At 43.6% G+C, this 23591-nt stretch overlaps 1 protein-coding gene and 1 non-coding gene across 2 annotated transcripts in view; both read left to right on the top strand.

Annotated features, from left to right (window-relative positions):
* The window catches only part of LOC137380511 (catenin alpha-3-like), a 2550805-nt gene that overhangs the window by 2264715 nt on the left and 262499 nt on the right, over window positions 1-23591 (top strand). Inside the window, exons 16-17 of the mRNA XM_068052420.1 lie at window positions 10396-10488; window positions 20733-20914. Coding sequence (XP_067908521.1) covers window positions 10396-10488; window positions 20733-20914 — 275 coding nt within the window. The remainder of the gene's footprint in view (window positions 1-10395; window positions 10489-20732; window positions 20915-23591) is intronic.
* Window positions 4391-4495, top strand: LOC137381004 (U6 spliceosomal RNA). Its single transcript, XR_010977102.1, has one exon. It is a non-coding gene; the product is annotated as a U6 spliceosomal RNA (small nuclear RNA).

Genomic DNA, 23591 nt, shown 5'->3' on the forward strand with positions numbered 1-23591 from the left:
CAACAAGGTTTTCTTTAATTTTAGTTGGTGGAGAATTGTGCAGGCCGTGATTTGTGCACATTGACCTCTGGCTGCTGTAATCAAGCACTTCACAGCGAGATTACCAGATCTAGGAAATCTCAACAGAAGTGAAGGAAAAAGAGTATCATGTATTTTCACACAAATGCAGGCAGTCAATTTAACAACATATCCCATTTATTCATCTCTATCTGCTATGAGAAAACTACATGCTAATACTCTGCCATTCAATTAGATCATGGCCAATCTGCGACTTCTGTAACCCTTAATAGCCTTGCTTAACAGAAATCCATCAATCACAGTTTTGAAATTTTCAATGTCCCCCAGCCTCAACAGCTTTTTGAGGGAGAGAGTTCCAGATTTCCACTGCCCTTTTGTTGTATGATTGCTTCAAGAATGATGTCCCTTTAAGAAATTCTCTTCCTTTTAGACTAGCTGCTTTTATGGAGTGTAGCAGGTGCTTGACTGTGTTCTCTGTTTATTTTGCTTTCAGCACTTCAGCCTGTATGTTTACACAGCTCTTAGATAGGCAGTTCAAGGGTTTTCCCCTTTGCTTTTTTTTAGAGTTTATTTATGTTTTTCACGCTTGACTGGTTTAATTACTTTTTTCAGCTTGACTTCTTTAATGGAGACTCTGCAGTGTTTGGGTTTCCTAGGCTTTTTTTTTACTACTGAACATTTTTTTTTTAGTTTGAATGCATTTTAGGGTTTCACCCTTTTTGTTTCTCTGGCTCACACAGAGCCTTTAGAAAATGAATTATTTTCTTTAAAAACTCTTCAAAGGCTTTTTTTTTGCTGAGATTTTTTGCTCGTCGGCACAATAACTCACCCGATCACTTTCCCCTCAGCCATGCTTTTGTTCAATGATGCTCATCCTTCTAAGGTATGTAGCTTTCTTTCATTCTTTTCTGGTCCTTGTTTTAAAGTTTCTTCATTTATTGCTTCAAATTTTTTTCTTCTGTTGTCTGTTTAATTTTTAAATTTTGTTTCCTGTTTTACCAGTGGTCTTCAATTTTATATCTTGCATTTTCACCACAGCTGCCACCATGTTATGTATTATTTGTGTTATCTTAAGCAACACACGAGGTACGTGGATTCCAGTTCATTGAAGATCTCTAGGCGGTTTATTGACAGTTAAGCTAGTATATGCAATACAGAGCAAACTATATACAGAAACTTTGTCTAGGGTGTTACAATTGCAGAGTGACTATGGCTTCTAGTCACATGACTACATCCTGGTACTTAGCTCATTAGCATACTGAGTTCTTAAAGGGACATTTATTTATTGCTCTTGAATCGATCATACAATATCTTTGTGTGAGAATTACTTCCTGGCATCATCTCTGAATGACCTAGCTCTAATTTTAAGGTTATGTTGCCTTGCTCTGGACTTCCCCCCACCAGCTAATTAGATCATGGCTGATCTGTAGGTCAATTCCTTTTATCTGCCTTAGCTTCATATCCCTTGATGCCCATATGTAACAAGAATCTATTGATCTCAGTCTTGAAAACTCCAGTTGTCCCCCAACATCTACTGCCTTTTGGGGGAGAGAATTCCAGACTTCTACCCTTTGTGTGAAAAAGTTCTTCCTCACTTTGCTCCTGATTGGCCTTGCTCTAATTTTTAAGATCAGCCGCATATCATACACCCCACTGGATTTTCCTTTCTATTGATATCATTGAAACCTATCCACAAGTCCTCTTCTTCTTCTGCCCTGTGGTTCTTGTGCCTCACCCTCTACACTGCTAGCAAATACCTCACATGTGACTTTGGGCAACATTGATTTGCATCACAATCTGCAATGTATGCTATGGTAAAAGGTGGTAACCTTCAGCATGGTTTATTTTTGACCAGCTGCTCTATAGAAACCTCACTGCATCAGTCAGTGCCTGTTGTTCCAAAGCTTCATTTGGAACATATATAAAGCGAATAGATTTATTTGCCCTGTGTCTAAATGATTCCAGGCCGTGCAAAGCTTGTGATAACTGTGCTTAATTACAATCAGTCAGATAATGAAACCTGCTGCATGACTATCAGAGTGGCTTTCTGTTGCTCATATTTTTAGCTTAGCTACATGTTGTTTGATGACTTTGACTGGCCTGGTCAATGCCTGTAAGGTTAATGAAGAAGCTCATTGATTCTGAAGGTGATCTATGGGAAGTTGTAGTATGCAGACATGCACAGTTGTTATCCCACTGCCTCATCTATATGAATGAGCAGAAGAGATTCTAGGAGATTTATCTGTACTTGCATGCATTCTAAGTGAATGCATAAAACAACAGCAGATGACATTTAATGCAGATATGTGTAAAGTGTTGCAAATGAGAAGGAAAAATGAGAAACACGTGTATACCAGGAATATTTTTGAAATAGCTAAGGATGAAATAGAAAGAGACCTAAAAGTCTTATTGACTCAACATGTCCAATCAATGGAGTGCAGCAATCAACAAAGCCAACAAAACATGGAACTACATTGGCAAAACAATAGAATAAAAGTCAGAGGAAATCATGCTCAAATAGTATTGTGTGCTGCTGAGACCCCAGCCATGAGTATTGTGCCCCTTTCTGGACACTGAGTGAAAAGGGAGATGTTCAGGTGCTGGAAAAAGTGCAGAGGAAGCCACAAAGTTGATCCCCAAGGATCTTCAGTTGCCTCATTCCTGTCTCACTAGATCAGTGAATCTCTATCCTCTACCCCCAGCCAAAACAATAGATCACCGTATGCTGATATCGCCAGATTGCTGGATCGAGGCATAGCTACAGTGCAGTCTAGCATAGAGGGAATGGGAGCCAACTTGGAAAGGGCACACATGTGGGGGAGTTGTGGGCTGGCAACCATGAGCAGATGCAAGCCACTAGTGAGCCTAGGAGAGTCTTTTTCCTCGGATGGTGATGGCAAACACGAGGGGACATAGCTTTAAGTTGAGGGGTGATAGATATAGGAAAGATGTTAGAGGTAGTTTCTTTACTCAGAGAGTAGTAGGGGCGTGGAATGCCCTGCCTGCAACAGTAGTAGACTCGCCAACTTTAAGGGCATTTAAATGGTCATTTGATAGACATATGGATGAAAATGGAATAGTGTAGGTCAGATGGTTTCACAGGTCGGCGCAACATCGAGGGCTGAAGGGCCTGTACTGCGCTGTAATGTTCTAAATTCTAAATTCTGCTAGGAGAAGACTTAAGAGGTAGAAGCAAAGCCAGCAGCTTGTCCGTGATGGCAAAAAGCCCGGGTCTATCCCTCTCAAGGCATTGAACCTTGCACAGTTTTTGGCAGTTCCCTGTGATTCCTTTGCCAGGGAGTGCCAATATTTCCTCCATTACCTTGCACTCAGGTGAAAGTCTGCAGTTGGTTGAGTTACTTTCTGCCAGTGGTACTGCAACCATGCAGAAGTGGATCATAGAGGATCCCACCATTAATCCATAACAAATATGAATGTTGGTATATGGGGAAAGACAAATTTTACAATGGCGCGTAATTCATCGAGGGTGAAATTGACATCGCATGGTATCACAAACTGGGCAATAGAGAATCAACAGTCCATTTTACATCCACCTAGTTTGCATTCCGTTGAGTAAGCAGGGCTGGGTGTTAAACATGCTGCTGATTCACTATCAGCCAGGACCAATTTCACCCCATTGAATCCAGAAAACATTAAATGCAAGTCCATGTAACTCTCTCATGGGTAGAACGTTACAGGATCTTTCTACAAGCAATTAGACACGTGCATGAAATGTCTTGCTTTAGCACCAGAGATGTTCCTCAATTGTAATAAGTGGTAGTCATGTTCCTCCAAACCTCTGGTGTCCTTTCTTTACAAAAATGATGGCAGCCGTGATGAGAGAAAAGAAAGACTGCGAATGTTGGAAATATGCAGAAGGTCCATCAGCATTTGAAAAATGTAAAGGTGGATTAACACCGACAACAAACTGCATTTATATAGTGCCTTTAATTTATGAAAATGTTCCAAGAGTCTTCGCAAGAGAGTTATCAGACACTGAAATTGACACGGAGCTAAAGAAGGAGATATTAGGAAAGGTGATTCAAAAATTGTTCTTAGAGTTAGGTTTTAAGGAGCTTCTTAAAGGAGGAGAGAGAGGTAGATATTGGGAGAGGTTAAGGGAGAGAATTCCAGAATTTAGGGCTTAGACAGGTGTAGGAATGGCCACCAATGATGGGGCAAAGGAAGTGGCCAGAGGCCAGAATTGGAGAAACTTTTCAATTGTAGACCGTTGACAAAAATTGGAAACTTATACAGGACAATAGACAAATCCTTTATAGACTGGACAAAGTGAGGGAGGCAGTCAGGAGAGGATGCACTCTTAATAACAGGGCCGTGGGATTGAGCCACATGTTGGGCAGTTTGTATTCCAGTGCTCACTTTGGCAGCACATATAATAAAATGGGAACAGTGCAGAGAAGATTAACATGAGCCCCTCAAGGAAGATCTGCAAATTTGTGAAACATTCCACATACATCGGTCTTTGGTGGTCTGGTGATTTAGATTCAGTCTTCACAGTCTGATGGCCAGGGTTTGATTCCCAAAAGGGGAGAGGACAGAATTGCAGGTAAAAGTCAAGATTCAGGAGTGCTAGTTTCTAAAATACAGTGATGGCTTAGGATTGTTTCAAAAAAGTGAAGAAGATGTGCAAACTTCTGGATGATATACAAAGAGAGGTTAAAAATGCATTGCAAGAATAGCAGGGGCTGGAAAGTAGTTAAAGATACACCCAACTACCCTCCGATATGGATGTAAATGAAGTAGCAGGTGGACTCAGACACATGAGAAACTTGTCTTATCCAGTAGATGGTGTCACATCACCCTCACCTCCTCCCAACTAACTTTCTCTCCTGGAGAGTGACAATAAAAGAGGGACAGATTCTGCTCCAACTCTCAAAAGTAATGAAACAAACTTCAGGAGACCATGATTACCTATGACATATCACAAGCTAAACTAACCAGGATTTGCCCCCTATAAATGAGTCCTGCTCTTTATCCTTGAGAGCTAGTCAAGTTCCCTTTCAAAGGATTGTAGGGACCCCAAACCCACCACATCGCAAAGAGAAGGCAGTGCTGGTGTAGTGGTAATGTCACCAGACTAATAACCCAAAACTCCAGGCTAATACTCTGGGGACATGGATTCACATCCCACCCTCGTGGAATTTAAATTCAATTAATAAACCTGGAATTGAAAGCTAGTCTAATGGTGACTATGAAACCATTGTTGCTTGTTGTTAAATACCCATCTGGTTCACGAAATATCCTTCCTTGGCAAGGAAAGCTGCTGTGCTTAGCTGGTCTGACCTACATGTTACTCCAGACCCACAGCAAGGTGATTGACTCCTAAATGGCCTAGCAAGCCACTGAGTTGTATCAAACTGCTACAAAGCCTAAGAAAAGGAGTTGAAGCTGGACGGACCACCCAGCATCAACCTAGGCACTGGAAATGATAACGACTAACCCAACCCTGTTGACCCTGCAAAGTCCTCCTTACTAACATCTGCAGCTTGTGCCAAAGTTGGGAGAGCTGTCCCACAGACTAGTCAAGCAACAGCCTGACATAGTCATACTCACGGAATCATACCTTACAGACAATGTCCTAGACACCACCATCACCATCCCTGGGTCTGTCTTGCCAGTGGGACAGGACAGACCCTCTAGAGGTGGCAGCACAAAGGTATACAGTCAAGAGGGAGTTGTCCTGGGAGTCCTTAACATTGACTCCAGACCCCATAAAGATTCATAGTATCAGGTCAAACATGGGCAACGAAAACTCCTGCTAATTGCCACCTACTGCCCTCCCCTTGGCTGATGAATCAGTGCTTCTCCATGTTGAACACCAATTGGAAGAAGCATTGAGGGTAGCAAGGGCACAAAATGTACTCTGGGTGGGGGACTACAATGTCCATCACCAAGAATGGCACTAGATTGGGTCTGCAGCATGTGGTGAGGGACGAACAAGAGGGAAAAACATACAGTGACTTTGTCCACACCAATCTACCTGTTGCAGATGCATCTGTCCATGATAGTATTGGTAGGAGTGACCACTGCACAGTGCTTGTGGAGACAAAGTCTCATCAAAGGCAGCATTTGACGAAATATGGCATTATGGAGCCCTGGCAAAACTGGAGTCAATGGGAATCAGGGGGAAAACTCTTCACTGGTTGGAGTCATACTTAGCACAAAGGAAGATGCTTGTGGTTGTTGGAGGTCAATCATCTCAGTCCCAGGGCGTCACTGCAGGAGCTCTTCAGGGCCAACCATCTTCAGCTGCTTCATCAATGACCTTCCTTCCATCATAAGGTTAGAAGTGGGGATGTTTGCTAATGATTGCACAATGTTCAGCACCAGTCACGACTGTTCAGATACTGAAGAAGCCCTTGTCCATATGCAGCAAGACCTGGACAATATCCACGGTTGGGCTGATAAGTGGCAAGTAACATTCGTGCCAGACAGTGTCCATCTCCCCTTGACATTCAATGGCATTATCATCGCTGAATGCCCCACTATCAACATCCTGGGGGTCACCATTGACCAGAAATTGAACTGGACCAGCCATATAAATGCTGTGGCTATAAGAGCAGGTCAGAGGCAATATACAAATACATGGAGTGTAAGAAATAAACTAGATGAACTGCAGGCGCAAATTCAAATGGAAAAATATGATGTGGTGGCCATTGTGGAGACATGGCTGCAGGATGGTCGGGACTGGGAACTAAATATACCTGGTTATAAAGTTTACAGGAGGGACAGGGAAAATGGCAGAGGGGGTGGAGTAGCCTTACTGATTAGAAATAATATCACCTCATTGGTGAGGGAGGATATAATGAGGGGAAAGCATCCAGTGGAGACCTTATGGGTGGAATTGAGGAACGAAAAAGGATCTAAAACTGTAATGGGTGTTGTGTATAGACCCCCCGGTAGCAGTTCAGAGGTGTTAGATTGTATAAATGCACAAATTAGGCAAGTGTGTAACAAAGGCAGAATAGTATTAATGGAGGATTTTAACTTACACATAGATTGGGAGAGGCAGACTAGCACCAGTCAGAAAGGTAGTGAATTTCTGGAATGTGTCCGGGATAGTTTCCTACAGCAATATGTCCTAGATGTAACAAGGGGACAGGCAATATTAGATTTAGTTATGAGTAATGAGCCAAATTTAATTAGTAGCCGAACTGTGCGTGAACATTTATCAAATAGTGATCACAACATGATCGAATTCAAGGTAGTATTTGAAAGTGAAAAGCTACTAGAATTTTAGACTTGGGTAAGGCTGACTTTACCGGGATGAGACAGAGACTGTCCACAGTAAACTAGGTAGATCTGTTAATGGGTCAAACGACTGAAAAACAGTGGAGAATATTTAAAGAAACATTTAACGAAATACAGAGCGAGTATATACTCCTGAGAGGAAAAAGCTCCACTTCACAGAAAAAACAGCCATGGACAACTAAAGAGATAGCATAAAACAAAAAGAAATGGCTTACAAAAATGCAAAACGCAGCACAGATCCAGCCGAATGGGATCGATACAAAGACCAGCAAAAGGTCACAAAGCAGCTTATAAGAGCTACTAGAAGAGATTATGAAAGGAAACTTGCAAGGGACATCAAAATCAATAAGAAGAAATGTTATTGTTACATAAAGGGAAAATGGGTGGTCAAGAGCAATGTAGGCCCACTAAAAACTGAAACTGGAGATATTGTCATTGATAATGGGTAAATGGCAGACATGTTGAACAATTACTTTGCCTCAGTATTTACAGTTGAAAAGGAGGATAACTTGCTGGAAGTCCCGAAAAAATTAATAGCTGATAGGGGACAGGGACTTAATACAATTAACGTAAGTAAATCATCAGTAACAAGGAAATTAATGGAACTAAAGAGTGAGAAATCCCCAGGATCTGACGGTTTCCATCCGAGGGTGTTAAAGGAAATAGGGGAGCACATTGTAGATGCCCTAACTATAGTCTTTCAGAGTTCCCTAGATTCAGGAGTGGTCCCTCTGGACTGGAAAGTTGCACATGTCACTCCACTTTTTAAGAAGGGTAAAAGGGGGAACTAAGGAAATTACAGACCAGTTAGCCTGACATCTGTAGTGAGCAAGTTGCTGGAATCTATAATCAAGGATAGGGTGACGAAACACCTAGAAAAATTTCAGTTAATCAGAGACCGCCAGCATGGATTCATGATGGGAAGGTCATGCCTGACAAATCTCACTGAATCTTTTGAAGAGGTGACTAAGGTAGTGAACAGGGGAGTGTCCATGGATGTTATTTATATGGATTTCCAGAAGGCATTTGATAAAGTCCCACATAAGAAACTTTTAACTAAGGTAGAAGCCCATGGCGTTGAGGGAAAATTATTAACGGTTAGAAAGTTGGTTGAGTGGTAGGCGACAGAGAGTGGGGATAATGGGTAAGTACTCCGATTGGCAGGATGTAACTAATGGTGCCCCGCAGGGATCTGTGTTGGGGCCTCAATTATTCACATGATTCATTAATGACTTGGATGATGGCATAGTAAGTCATATATCCAAATTCGCTGATGATACAAAGTTAGGTGGCATTGTAGACAGTCTAGATGATAGCATAAAATTGCAAAGAGATATTGACAGACTAGGTGAGTGGACAAAACTGTGGCAGATGGATGTCAATGCGGGCAAGTGTGAGGTTATCCATTTTGGACCAAAAAAGGATAGAGTAGGGTACTTTCTAAATGGGAAGAGGTTAAGTACAGTGGATGTCCAAAGAGATTTGGGGGTTCAGGTGCATAAATCTTTAAAATGCCACGAGCAAGTGCAGAAAATAATCAAAAAGGCTAATGGAATGTTAGCCTTTATATCTAGAGGATTGGAGTATAAAGACACAGAGGTTATGCTGCAGCTGTACAAAACCCTGGTTAGACCCCACTTGAAGTACTGTGAGCAGTTCTGGGCACCACACCTTAGGAAGGATATATTGGCTTTGGAGGGAGTGCAACGTAGGTTTAGAAGAATGATACCTGGACTACAGGGGTTAAGTTACAAAGAGAGATTACACAAATTAGGCCTGTTTTCGCTAGAATTTAGAAGGTTAAGGGGTGATCTGAATGAAATCTTCAAGATATTAACAGGAAAGGACAGGCTACATAAAGATAAACTATTTCCACTGGTTGGAGATTCTAAAACTAGGGGGCATAGTCTAAAAATTAGGACCAGACCATTCAGGAGAGATGTTAGGAAGCATTTCTTCACACAAAGGGTGGTAGAGGTTTGGAACTCTCTCCCACAAACAGCAGTTGAAGCTAGAACAGTTGTTAATTTAAAATCTAAGATAGATAGATTTTTCTTAAGCAAAGATATTAAGGGATATGGGCCAAAGGCAGGTATATGGAGTTAGGTGCGGATCAGCCATGATCTCATTGAATGGCGGGACAGGCTCGAGGGGCTGAATGGCCTACTCCTGTTCCTATCCTCCTATATTCCTAATTCTGCAGCAAATAATTCACCTCCTGTCTCCCCAATGCCTGTCCACCATCTACAAGACAAGGGCAGCAAATGCAGGGAACATCACCACCTGCAAATTCTCCTCCAAGCCACACACCATCCTGACTTGAAACTATATCGCCATTACTTCACTATCATTGGGTCAATAACCTGGAACTCCCTTCCATAACAGCACTGTGGCTGTACCTACACCCCAAGGACTGCAGCGGTTCAAAAAGGCAACTCACCACCACCTTCTCAAGGGCAATTAGGGATGGGCAATAAATGCTGGCCAAGCCAATGATGCCCAAATCCCACGAACAAATAAAAAAATGTTTGTTGCAGAGGCCAACAACTGCCTATGAAGGGAAATTCTTGGCATCCGATCTAACTGTTTACCTGTGCCTTGTCCAGATGTGGTCCTCCTGTTCCTACCCATTTCTCCAAAACTATATTAGACTTAGCAGCCAACAGTGTTTTTATAGACCAGTAAATAATCTGGATGCAGGTAGGGATTCACAATGAATATTAAAATCCAACAGTTAAAGTTTAAAGGCTTACTTGAGATTTCAGCCTACATTTTCAGTTAAATCTAGTTTTAGGTATATGTATTTTCATTCTTGTGAAGTTATGCATTGAAATTTACTTCGTGTTACTTGAAGCTATCTCACTGAATTGTTCTTAAATATATCTTATTGTCCTGTCTAGAGTTGTTAAAGATAATGAGATAAGTTGCTTTTCGTAAGGTTTAGGTCTCATATTGAAGATCACAAATACGGCCGTATGTGTAATCATTCAATTTTCTGAATCAATTGAGAAATGAATTGGCATTGAATGTACTGAAATGTTATTGCCTGAAAGTCTGTGTTTAAATCAGTCTTTTAATGGACATTTCCTGTTGCTTTATTCCCAGACATCTGAAGAACTTGAAGACGTGTCTGACCTTGAGGACGATCATGATGCTCAAAGTCGCACGAGTGTTCAAACAGAGGGAAAAACAGACAGAGTATGGAGCAGTGGATGAATTTTAACCTGTGGAAACATTGATAATATAACATTAAACACTGATTGCACTAATCCATAATAACTGAATGTTCTAAGCCCCGATTTTAAAACCCCAGACTCAATGAGATCGGGTGTGGGGGTATTAAATTTAGGGTGGAGAACATACCTCTGCACTCCTGCCCATCGCTACTTTAACTCCCACGTTTTAGGAAGCACATAATGTGCTCACTGCAGTTAGGGGAGGGCCTCATTAATATTCAATGGTTGGGTCAGATGATGTCATTCAGACCCAATATGATTTTAACCCCAGTGGGGAACAGTGCAGACAAGGCTAAGGAAAGCTGTCACCTAAGTTTTTAAACCTCTAATGGTTTCCACGTGGGCCAGGAGAAGCAGGAGAGCTCCTCCGGGACCCACAAGGAAACCATGTGCTCACCCTCCACTCTCAACCACAATCACCTCCCAGACCAAACCCCCCATTATTGTCAAGGTTCCAATCTCACAGGTCCCTGACAGTGCCTAGCTGCTGCCTGAAATCCAGTTCCATCCAGCTGGCCTCCTTGTCATTCCTGGTAGATTCAGCACGAGTCCATGTTTGAATTTGGTCATGAGGCCCAGGAATTAAAAAGACCGTGCCCTCATGCCATGCCTGTGGGTATTGGGTCTCAAATGTCCAAATAAATTGCCTGGAATTTCCTCCATAGGTAGAACCTGGAAATTAGACCCAAAAATCCACCCAGTGTAGTCCTCAATTAGCCGATGTCAAATTATGTCCAAATATCCTCCCATCTTCTTTTGAATACGCCGAAACCTAAAATGGGCATAAATCAGTGTGAACAACTGGGGCCCAAGAAAGTGCCAAATCCACACCGTATATTTCAGCCTGAATTTTTACTGGCCGCAGGGTGGCAGGAACAGAGGTAGGGGGGCCAGTAAAATAGTGGAGAGCCATGTCGGGACAGCTCCCTGACATTGTCAGGGATGTTTCTCAGTGGTGGGCAGGAGGTGGGTACAAGAGGGATCTGCATAATTAAAGCCCCTGTTAGGGGCCAGTAAGTGGGACCGCCAGTTTTCTGCTGGTGGCAGGGAATACCTGGCGCAAGGAAAGGCTGACAACTTCATGGAGGCAGCCTGGGGGACCATCGGAACCAGATGCTTCATAGCCCAAAGAGGGGGCTGCAGGCAGGAAAGGCAGCCCCCACGGTCCTAACGATCCCCTTGGAGGTGCTTCCCCTCCAAATGGTGGGGCCATTTTCCCTGACTTTATTATTTCTACTACCTGTCTCAGGGCGCCTCCATTTTGAGGCACCCTCGTGGTCCCCGAACTGCCCCAGCACTGCCCACCTCTCCCGGTGGTACTGCTGAGGTGTCAGAGCTGCCGGCCCTCTGATTGGACCAGCAGCATCAGGAGCCCACCCGCCTTCCTTAATTGGGTGGGGGTCTGGACATGGCCCATTAGGAGGCAGCCTGCAGTAAAATCACCAAGCCAATCCTGTTGCCGGCAAATGCAGGCTCGGGACCCTGATTTGGTTCCGACATTGGGATGCCGAAGCCCATGGGAAAATCCAGCCCTTCATCTTAGAGCCTTAAAATTAAAAGTTTCAACTCCTGCAACCATCATTTAAACACATTCTGTAGAGCCTACAATTGGGGAAGCTTTGCAATTTTTAATGTGACTTATACTTGGCCGTAACAAAGCAGGTCTCAGTGAGCATTTTCTTTTAAACAAAAACCTCAAAACATCGCAATTAAAATGCCAGATAAATTACTTTGTTTCCTGTGATGGTTGAAAATCTGGGCATAATGTTAAGAGACAATCAAACAAATGGGAGTCATTGCTTATTAGTGGGGGGAGGAGGGTGGCGCCCAGCTTTGAGGTTGGAGATGTGTTCAGGAGGAGGGTTTGATGGATGGAGGTACAACACTGGGGAGACTGGGGCATATTGTAGCCATGTGCATAACTCAGACTGAAAATTCTGTCATTATTTAAGCCGTGTAACTGGTTTACGCCCAGATTACACATGTATCTGGCCAACCCCAGGCCAGTGTTTCTACTTGTGCATAAACTTATCAAACCAGCAGCTGTCAACTTGCATATAGCAAATAAGCTATTAGGTTGCATTAGCAGTGGGAAAAGAGATTGATCCAATGATAGTTACATGCACAGAGGAATAAAAGAACCTGCGTTTATATAGTGTATTTCCTGTGCTTAGGATATCCTAAAGTGCTTTACAGCCAATTAATTACCTTTGAACATAGGAATATAAGAAATAGAAGCAGGGGCAGACCATCCGCTCCTCAAGCCTGCTCCGCCATTCAATCCGATCAGGGCAGATCTTCTGGATCAACTCCACTTCCCTTCCTGCTCCCCATATCCTTTGATCAGAAATCTGTCTATCCCAACTTTGAATATCATCAACGATGGAGCATTTGCAACCCTCTGGAGCAGAAAATGCCAAAGATTCACAATGCTCTGTGGTATCTTCACTGTTTTTGTGTCGACAAATAGCACTCAAAGATCCTACAAAGAGTAATGATGGTGTTGAACATTGGAAAAGAATGTTCTTCAAATATTGCAATGGGATTTATTCTTTACATCCCCTGAGCTTGTTGGCAGGACCTTGGTTTAGTTTCTCACCCAAAGATTGGCAACTCTGACCATATTACACTCCTTTAGCATGGTACTGAAGTGGGATTTGACACTTGACCCCCTGAGATTCTGATCTAGAAATGAGTGTGCTGGTACAGAGTCAAGCTGACACACATTGGTCACTGAATGTCAATTGACCAGCCATTGAGAAGCGGGATTCTTCATTGATGAGTCACATTTCTGCATATAGGTATATATGAAAACTTCCAATTTAAAACATTTGGGATTAACCTAAGCCTTTCTTGACAAAAAAGAAAGGAAAATTGTACTGGACTATGGGAAAAGAGCATAGGAGTGGGACTAATTGGATAGCCCTTTCAAAGAGCCAGCACAGGTACAATGGGCTGAATGTTCTACTTCTGTGCTGTACGGCTTTTTGATTCTGAGCAAAATTAATTTGTTGGACCCCATGTAATCTTCACATGGTGTCAAAAAGATTTTTGGGACTGATTTATGAGTTGAAATAAAGAAAAATGAGACACGGGGTAAAAATAGAGTAGTCGATTTTAACCTAGTGGAAACCATTCGAGCGGGCAGTTAAACCTGAGCAGGTTATACTCAACTGCTCAGATCCCAACCATTTCCGACACTTAGTGCTGTTAAGCTGTAGGGCTTTGCAGGTGGATGAGGCAGCTGCCTAAATTTATAAGTTCATACAAATCGGGGTCTTATTAAATCAATATGGCCTACTACAATAGGCCTGAGCAGAGAAGTCACTATAGCTTTAACACTTGGCATAAGCAGATCAGCAACTGTACTGAAAATAGAAAAAGTCCCTTCAGTAAACACCTGCTCCTCCAAGGTTTCAGAAGGAAGATTGCAGCCTCCCCAGCTGAACTCCCCCACTTGTCCCACCTAACCCACTGCTCCCCCCCCCCCCCCCCCCCCCAAGTTCTACTGGAAACCAGCAGGTGGCCACTCTGTGCTCTCTACACACTCATTCTGGGCAGAAAGTGAGCCAGGGGGCTTTAGATGAGGCCCAGACAGTCATAATCCTGCTGGACACCCACTCTGAATTAAAATTTGGCCCTGAAGTTTCTCAAAATGTTTGATATCATCATTAGAAAAGTCAAAGAAACTGATAAAATATAAAATATAAAGATGATAGAAAATAATGTAGAAGAGTAGAAAAACTATTTTGTAATAATTAAATGACATGGAGGAAGGTCAAGTGACAAGCCAATGACGAGCCAGATACTGATGTCACACCCCTGTGCATAGACAAAAATGAGAACAGTCAGAAGTACAGTTAGATTGGCATAGATAAAAGTCAGCATTCATAGCCGTAAAGTTAGCCAGAGATGGGAGCGGGGTGGGAAGGGCTCCCGGAGCCTCCCGCTTAATTTTACGCCATCCCCACACCAGCATCTGACCCACTGGGGCGGCGTAAAATTCAGCGCTTTATATCAATGACTTAGATGAGGGGAGCGATGGCATGGTAGTTAAATTTGCAGATGACGCAAAGATAGGTAGGAAAGTACGTTGTGAAGAGGACATAAGAAGGTTACAGATTGATATAGATAGGTCGAGTGAGTGGGCAAAAATCTGGCAGATGGAGTATAATGTGGGAAAATGTGATGTTGTTCACTTTGACAGGAAGAATAAAAAAGCAGAGTATTACTTAAACAGAGAACAACTGCAGAATCCTGGGATGCAGAGGGATCTCAGTGATCTTGTGCATGAATCACAAAAAGTTAGTATGTAGGTCTTTAGCCTCCTTATCTCGAGAGACAATGGGTAAGCTCCTGGAGGTGGTCAGTGGTGTGTGGAGCAGCACCTGGAGTGGCTATAAAGGCCAATTCTAGAGTGACAGGCTCTTCCACAGGTGCTGCAGAAAAATTTGTTTGTCGGGGCTGTTACACAGTTGGCTCTCCCCTTGCGCTTCTGTCTTTTTCCTGCCAACTGCTCAGTCTCTTCGACTCGCCACACTTTAGCCCCGCCTTTATGACTGCCCGCCAGCTCTGGCGAACGCTGGCAACTGACTCCCATGACTCGTGATCAATGTCACAGGACTTAATGTCGCGTTTGCAGATGTCTTTGAAGCGGAGACATGGACGGCCGGTGGGTCTGATACCAGTGGCGAGCTCGCTGTACAATGTGTCTTTGGGGATCCTGCCATCTTCCATGTGGCTCACATGGCCAAGCCATCTCAAGCGCCGCTGACTCAGTAGTGTGTATAAGCTGGGGATGTTGGCCGCCTCAAGGACTGCTGTATTGGAGATACGGTCCTGCCACCTGATGCCAAGTATTCTCCGGAGGCAGCGAAGATGGAATGAATTGAGACGTCGCTCTTGGCTGACATACGTTGTCCAGGCCTCGCTGCCGTAGAGCAAGGTACTGAGGACACAGGCTTGATACACTCGGACTTTTGTGTTCCGTGTCAGTGCGCCATTTTCCCACACTCTCTTGGCCAGTCTGGACATAGCAGTGGAAGCCTTTCCCATGCGCTTGTTGATTTCTGCATCTAGAGACAGGTTACTGGTGATAGTTGAGCCTAGGTAAGTGAACTCTTGAACCACTTCCAGAGCGTGGTCGCCAATATTGATGGATGGAGCATTTCTGACGTCCTGATTCATTGCAGGCAGCCGCAAACCTGTCGATGAGACTCTGCAGGCACTCTTCAGTGTGAGATGTTAAAGCAGCATCGTCAGCAAAGAGGAGTTCCCTGATGAGGACTTTCCGTACTTTGGACTTCGCTCTTTGACGGGCAAGGTTGAACAACCTGCCCCCTGATCTTGTGTGGAGGAAAATTCCTTCTTCTGAAGACTTGAACGCATGTGGAAGCAGCAGGGAGAAGAAAATCCCAAAGAGTGTGGGTGCAAGAACACAGCCCTGTTTCACGCCACTCAGGATAGGAAAGAGGTCTGATGAGGTGCCGCCATGTTGAATTGTGCCTTTCATATTGTCATGGAATGAGGTGATGATACTTAGTAGCTTTGGTGGACATCCAATCTTTTCTAGTAGTCTGAAGAGACCACGTCTGCTGACAAGGTCAAAGGCTTTGGTGAGATCAATGAAAGCAATGTAGAGGGGCATCTGTTGTTCGCGGCATTTCTCCTGTATCTGACGAAGAGAGAACAGCATGTCAACGGTCGATCTCTCTGCACGAAAGCCACACTGTGCCTCAGGGTAGATGCGCTCGGCCAGCTTCTGGAGCGTGTTTAGAGCGACTCGAGCAAAGACTTTCCCCACTATGCTGAGCAGGGAGATTCCACGGTAGTTGTTGCGGTCACCGCGGTCACCTTTGTTTTTATAGAGGGTGATGATATTGGCATCGCGCATGTCCTGAGGTACTGCTCCCTCGTCCCAGCACAGACATAGCAGTTCATGTAGTGCTGAGAGTATAGCAGGCTTGGCACTCTTGATTATTTCAGGGGTAATGCTGTCCTTCCCAGGGGCTTTTCCGCTGGCTAGAGAATCAATGGCATCACTGAGTTCCGATTTTGATGGCTGTATGTCCAGCTCATCCATGACTGGTAGAGGCTGGGCTGCATTGAGGGCAGTCTCAGTGACAACATTCTCCCTGGAGTACAGTTCTAGGTAGTGCTCAACCCAGCGGTCCATTTGTTTGCGTTGGTCAGTGATTATGTCCCCTGATTTAGATTTGAGGGGGGCGATCTTCTTGATGGTTGGCCCAAAAGCTCTCTTAATGTCATCATACATTCCTCTGATGTTTCCGGTGTCTGAGGCCAGCTGAATATGACTGCATAGGTGTTGCCAGTAGTCATTTGCGCAGCGCCTGGCTGTTCTTTGTGCAGTGCTTCTGGCTGCTTTAAGTCATAAAGTAATAACAGCAAGTAATAAAGAAGGCTAATGGAAAGCTATCCTTTATTGCAAGAGGATTTGAAAATAAAAGTAAGGATGTTATGCCCCAGTTATACAGGGCATTGGTTAGACCACATCTCAAATACTGTGTGCACTTTTGGTCTCCTTATTTACGGAATGATGTAAATGCGTTGGAGGCGGTTCAGAGGAGATTTACTCGATTGATACCTAGAATGAGCAGGTTGTCTTATGAGAAATGGTTGGACAGACTGGGCTTGTTCTCACTGGAGTTTAGAAGAGTGAGGGGAGACTTGATTGATGTTTATATGATCCTGAACGGTTTTAACAAGGTGGATGTGGAAAGGATGTTTCCTCTTGTGGGTGAGTCCAGAACTCGGGGGAACTGTTTTAAAATTAGGGGTCGCCCTTTTAGGAGAGATGAGGAGAAATGTTTTCTGTCAGTGGGTTGTGCGACTTTGGAATTCTCTGCCTCAGAAGGTGGTGGAGGCGGGGTCATTGAATAGTTTTAAGACGGAGGTAGATAGATTCTTGTTAGGCAAGGGAATCAAACGTTATCGTGTGTGGATGGGTGTCTGGAATTCGAGACACAAACAGATCAGGAATGATCTTTTTAAATGACGGAGCAGGCTAGAGGGGCCGAATGGCCTACTTCTGCTCCTAATTCATATGTTCGTATGTATGTTTGTATGTTCGCATGTTCTGCTCTCATGTTAGGAAAACTACAGAGTTGGGGAATGACTGTGGTCTTCCGCAGCCCAGGTTATCATGTATCACGTTCGAGAATTTTTTGACTCTTTTCACAGAAAGGATTTGGTAAAAGGAATTATTTGCAATATTGATTTTTTTTTAACAGAGGTGTGTATTCCCATAGATGTGGTTGGGGGTGAGGCACCTGGACAAAATGTAGTTAATATTATCACCGGGCTGTTTTCCCCAAAGACCTTAAACATTGAGCAGTTCGTTAGCGTGTACCCCTTAGAACAATAAATTCAATTAATCTCGGCAGCTTGAATTTGAGGAGTTGTTAAATGGTCATGGTGTCAATAATTACATTTTCAATTTGGATGCTTTGTATCTAATTAACTCATGTTTATTTAAGGATTTTATTCAGAGTGCAACTGAATATGTAATGGTGGAAAGATTACATGATTAGCAGTGAATCAGAAATGAGATGAAAAATGAAGCAGTTGGCTAAATCTTGCTTGGAGCAAGAGTTCTTGAATAAGTGGTGGTACTTAGCCTGATGTATGTACTTCAGGAGCACTGAAGCAGAGTTATCATATTCAATCAAGTATTTTAAGTTCTGAATGTTATGTTATGGATCTTTGGAACCCACCAGGAGATTAACTGAGACTGGAATTGATGATTGCAATTATTGGGTTTGGACTATAAGTACTAAGTCCAAAATGACTAGAATAGAAAAACATATAATACCAAATAGAGCATCTAAATAGTGCATAAGCTTTGGCCACACCTCTGAGTCAGGAGTTCATGGATTCAATTCTCAGTAAAGACTTAATCTAGGCTGATACTCAGTCCAATACTGAGGGAGTGCTGCATTGTCAGTGGTGCCATCTTTCAAGTGAAAAGTTAAACCAAGGCCCTGTCCGCCCCCTCGGGTGGATGTAAAAGATCCCATGGCCGCCATTCGAAGAACAGCAGGTGAATTTTCACAATTTCCTTCAACCAAAGCAGATTTTCTGCTCATTTATCTCATTGATGTTTGTGGGATTTTACTGTGTGCAAATTGGCTGCTGTGTTTCCTACATTAGAATAGTAAACACACTTCATTGGCAGTGAAGCACTTTGGGATGTCCTGCAGTTGTGAAAGGTGCGATTATAAATATAAGTTCTTTACACAGTGGGAAGGTTTGAAATTATTGTGACACCAACAATTTGCACTTTATTTTATCCTCAGCAATTTCTTTCTCTCTCCCTATCCTCTCCTGAAGATGTTGGCTCCTTCCTCCCTGGATAGTGGGCATACTCTGGTATCTTGTCCAAGTGGTCATCTTCCATTCTTGTCTCTTTACCAAAGCTATTTGAATGTAGGGAGCAACATAACTGAGACTTGTCCTGCCCTCACTTGCTGTTCTCAGCTTTCCAACAGGCATTGCTGGGGGAGGAGAATCCGACATGATTTTATTTACATTCCCCTCTTCCCAAACCCAGGACCACTTCAGGTCCAAATAACATCACAAATAGCTAGGCTGTCTGAGATCGGTTATCTCAATGCAAATGGGAGATTGAACGTGGAGGCCTAGAAATTGGTTCACAAGGCCTGCCAATGGAAAGTGGGCTCAGGGAGCAATCCCTGTGTGGAACGGGTAGGCACAAGACCCACCTGATATTGGGCATCGGGCCTCATTTATATCAGACCAGTGAGCTGAAGATGCCTACTGGCAAAGACAGTTTCCATTTCAGGCCACTGCCCTAGGGTAGTCCTTGTAAGAAGAGGGAGAGGGAGTAAATATTCAGGAGGGAGGACAGGGATAGGCAGCAACTGGGAGAGGGAGGGAGGCAGTGATTGAGTGGTGTCGGTCAGAGGCGGGTGGTTTTAATGTGAAGCTGGGAGGTGTACTCCTGCTAATGAACCAAGACCTGCTGATTCAACCTGCTCTTCCACAGCGATACATTTGAGCTCCTAAATTTATGGATTAGCAAGTGCTAAGCTACATCTCCAGGTTTGATTGCAGCTACAGTCTGATTGCGAGCAACATACCACACAGAATAGTGTTAATGGAGTAACCAGCAAGATCGTACCCAAGAGTATTCACAAGCCAAAACTGGGCATAATAAATTCCTATTGAACAGCCATATGAGGTGAGCAGGAGAACAGATCTGTGTGGGATATCAGAGGACTCATCTTTGGAAATGTCATCATCATGGAGGTTGAATGGACAGGTAAGGGCCAACCAGAAGGGTGGGGTAAAAATACAGGCAAATTCACTGAGATGGTCGGAGACGGTTTCCTCACATCATAGACAGGCGACTGGAAGAGAGGCTGTGTTAAGTTTGAAATTTAATCATCCACTCAGGATAGTTTGAAACCTCTTACATTTCTAACCTTTGCTAGTTCTGATGAAAGGTCATGGACCTGAAACATTAACTCTGTTTCTCTCTCCACAAATACTGCCTGACCTGCTGAGTATTTCCTGCACATTCTGTTTTTATTTCAGATTTCTAGCATCCACAGTATTTTGCTATTATTTATTACATAGTTGGGATGTTAATGTTCATTGTACTGGTAGATTTGGTGCTGTTATTAAAACTAAAGCCAAAAATGTACAGTGTGAATGGGCAGGACTTTGGGAAAGCAGAGTTAGAACTAGGAGGATCTTGCCATACTTAAAGCTAGAATAGGAGATGTACCACAATTATACAATGGGAAATAAAATGTAAAATATTGCAAGACCTAGAACGCTATGATTTAATGAGAAGATTAGAAGGAACATTTTAACAAAAGCAGAAATACTTGCAAAATTAGGAGTCACAAATAATGAGGATTGGAATTCATACAAAAGGCAACTGAAGAAAGTTAAGGAATGTAATAGAAAAAGGGACCATTCACAAAGAGCAACAAGAAGAAGAAAGACTTGTATTTATATAGTACCTCTCATGACCTGAGGATATCCTAAAGTGTTTTACGGCCACTGAAGTACTTTTGAAGTGTGTAATCACTGATTGTATTGTAGGAAAACTAAGACAGCCCTCAAAAACATCTTACAGCTATGTTAATAACAGAGAGCGAAAGTCAGCCATGCCTAAAGTCCAGCCTTAGTTACACGTTCCTTGCTGTTGTATTTCAGAGTAAGATGGCTGAACTACCTGAAGAGGAAAAGGCCAAGATTGCTGAACAGGTTGCTGAATTCAGGAAAGTTAAGAGCAGGCTGGATACAGAGATTGAGATCTGGGATGAGACCAGCAACGACATCATTGTACTTGCCAAGAAGATGTGCATGATTATGATGGAGATGACTGATTTCACCAGGTAATTCAAATGCCCTTATCCACAGCACAAGTGCACAAGAAGCTAATAATAACAATACTGTTACAGAAAAAAATCTGCTTTTTTTATTTTGCATTTCACAACCCAAAACTATTCATGGCCAATGAGTTAACTTGTAGTCACTATCGTAATGTTGCAAGCACGGTAGCCGATTTCCACCCAACATTGTCCCACAAACAGCAGTAAGATAATGCCCAGATAATCCGTTTTTGTGATATTGACTGATTGATAAATGTGGGCCAGGACACTGGGAGAATTACCCTGCTTATTATTTGAAAAATACCATGGGAGCTTTTGCATCTAACTAAGCAGATAGACAAGGCCACAGTACTGCACTGGACTGTAGCATCAGCCCATAACCTTCTGACTCAGAGCTGAGGGTGTTACCATGGAGCCTGTGCTGACACTGTGATAGTTGCACCAGCTAATGTTTGAGTTGCAGTGGCAGAAACAGATGCTGTTGAAAATAAAATGAGGTAACAATATGGGCGGGGTGGGAGGGGTGGTAATTCTTACTTCTGGGGCAGGCAGAAAACTGGAGGTGGAAAATTGGCTACATTATACACCCCACTCTATTAAAGACATTGGGGAGGAAAACGAGGCATAGTGTAAAATGAGAACCTGATCTGCAACTGCCAGTATTCAGCCTCCAGATCTTATTTGCTGTTCTTCATATTGTTGGTAGCAAGTTTAAGAAAAATAAACACAGCCCATGTTGGGACTAACAATGGGTTAAAACACTGGCCTAGAAATTTCAATGGTGCCTATGTAGCTAAGCAGTCTTCTAAGCCTCCAATATGGTGGCCAGAAAGTGCTCACCCATTACATGCCTGCGTTAGCTGCGCTGCATATTCAAATAAGAGACCTAACGCCTATATGACAACCCCACTGCAACATTGAGTTGCTGGTGCCATCTGCGTTCACCAATGCCAGCTCAATGTGCAACCCAATCTTAAAGAGGCTGCTGCAGACCGCCTCCAGAAATCCACCAGGAAGATCTGAAACTTCACTTAGTAGAATGTGAAGGGGAAGGAGTAATAATGCTGCTACCCTGCCCTCCCATGTAAAACTGTATGCCGATACCAGCCACCACTCACCAACACCAAACCCCAAGTTTTGAACACCACTTTCACACTACCACCTGCGCCCCAGAACCTGTCCCAGTCACCTTCACTTTTTCAGAGCTGGGCACTGAGTGTGATAAGGGAGGTGTCAGATGTGGGCAGTGAGTGTGATAAGGAGGTCTCAAAGCTGGGCAATGAGTGTGATAAGGGAGGTGTCAGACGTGGGCAGTGAGTGTGATAAGGGAGGTCTCAGATGTGGGCAGTGAGTGTGATAAGGAGGTCTCAGATGTGAGCAGTGAGTGTGATAAGGAGGTCTCAGACGTCGGCAGTGAGTGTGATAAGGAGGTCTCAGACGTCGGCAATGAGTGTGATAAGGAGGTCTCAGATGTGAGCAGTGAGTGTGATAAGGAGGTCTCAGACGTGGGCAGTGAGTGTGATAAGGAGGTCTCAGACGTCGGCAGTGAGTGTGATAAGGAGGTCTCAGATGTGAGCAGTGAGTGTGATAAGGAGGTCTCAGACGTGGGCAGCGAGTGTGATAAGGAGGTCTCAGACGTCGGCAGTGAGTGTGATAAGGAGGTCTCAGATGTGAGCAGTGAGTGTGATAAGGAGGTCTCAGATGTGGGCAGTGAGTGTGATAAGGAGGTCTCAGACGTGGGCCGTGAGTGTGATAAGGAGGTCTCAGATGTGGGCAGTGAGTGTGATAAGGAGGTCTCAGATGTGGGCAGTGAGTGTGATAAGGAGGTCTCAGGCATGGGCAGTGAGTGTGATAAGGAGGTCTCAGGCATGGGCAGTGAGTGTGATAAGGAGGTCTCAGATGTGGGCAGTGAGTGTGATAAGGAGGTCTCAGACGTCGGCAGTGAGTGTGATAAGGAGGTCTCAGACGTCGGCAGTGAGTGTGATAAGGAGGTCTCAGATGTGGGCAGTGAGTGTGATAAGGAGGTCTCAGGCATGGGCAGTGAGTGTGATAAGGAGGTCTCAGGCATGGGCAGTGAGTGTGATAAGGAGGTCTCAGATGTGGGCAGTGAGTGTAATAAGGGAGGTCTCAGACGTCGGCAGTGAGTGTGATAAGGAGGTGTTGTTAACATGCAGCAAGAAAGCAGGTGAAATTTGGACACATGGGAGATGATTATGGGAATGTCAGATGTAGGGCCAGAGGTTAATATCCTGTCCTTAATTTTAAAGTTTTAAAGAATCCAGCGCAGTTTGTCCGAAGCAATAATTTTCATAGATTCTCTTAAGTCAGATATTAGCCGAGAAAGAAGCCAGAGCTTGGAGGAAGGTACTGAGTGCCGAGCAATCCTATGAGAGAATCTTGTATAAATATTCTTCTTTCTACTGTATGTGTACGAGAGGGAGGAAGTTAGATATGCAGACAGGAAAGTTATGGGTGATTTGTTGTTTTCTTTGAAATTGTATGAGTACAAATTATACATAAAGAAACAAAGACTTGCATTTATATACTTAGAAATGCTGGACTTTGTAGTAACTGCAATCTTTAATGCAGTCTAAAATGGACTTTCGGAGAAGACCTTTGACCTCACACCAATTCTGCCCAGAGAACAAGGAACCTAGATCAAAGACCCCATTGAAAGCAG

The sequence above is a fragment of the Heterodontus francisci genome, chromosome 20, assembly GCF_036365525.1.
Source record: "Heterodontus francisci isolate sHetFra1 chromosome 20, sHetFra1.hap1, whole genome shotgun sequence".
NCBI classification, from domain to species: domain Eukaryota; kingdom Metazoa; phylum Chordata; class Chondrichthyes; order Heterodontiformes; family Heterodontidae; genus Heterodontus; species Heterodontus francisci.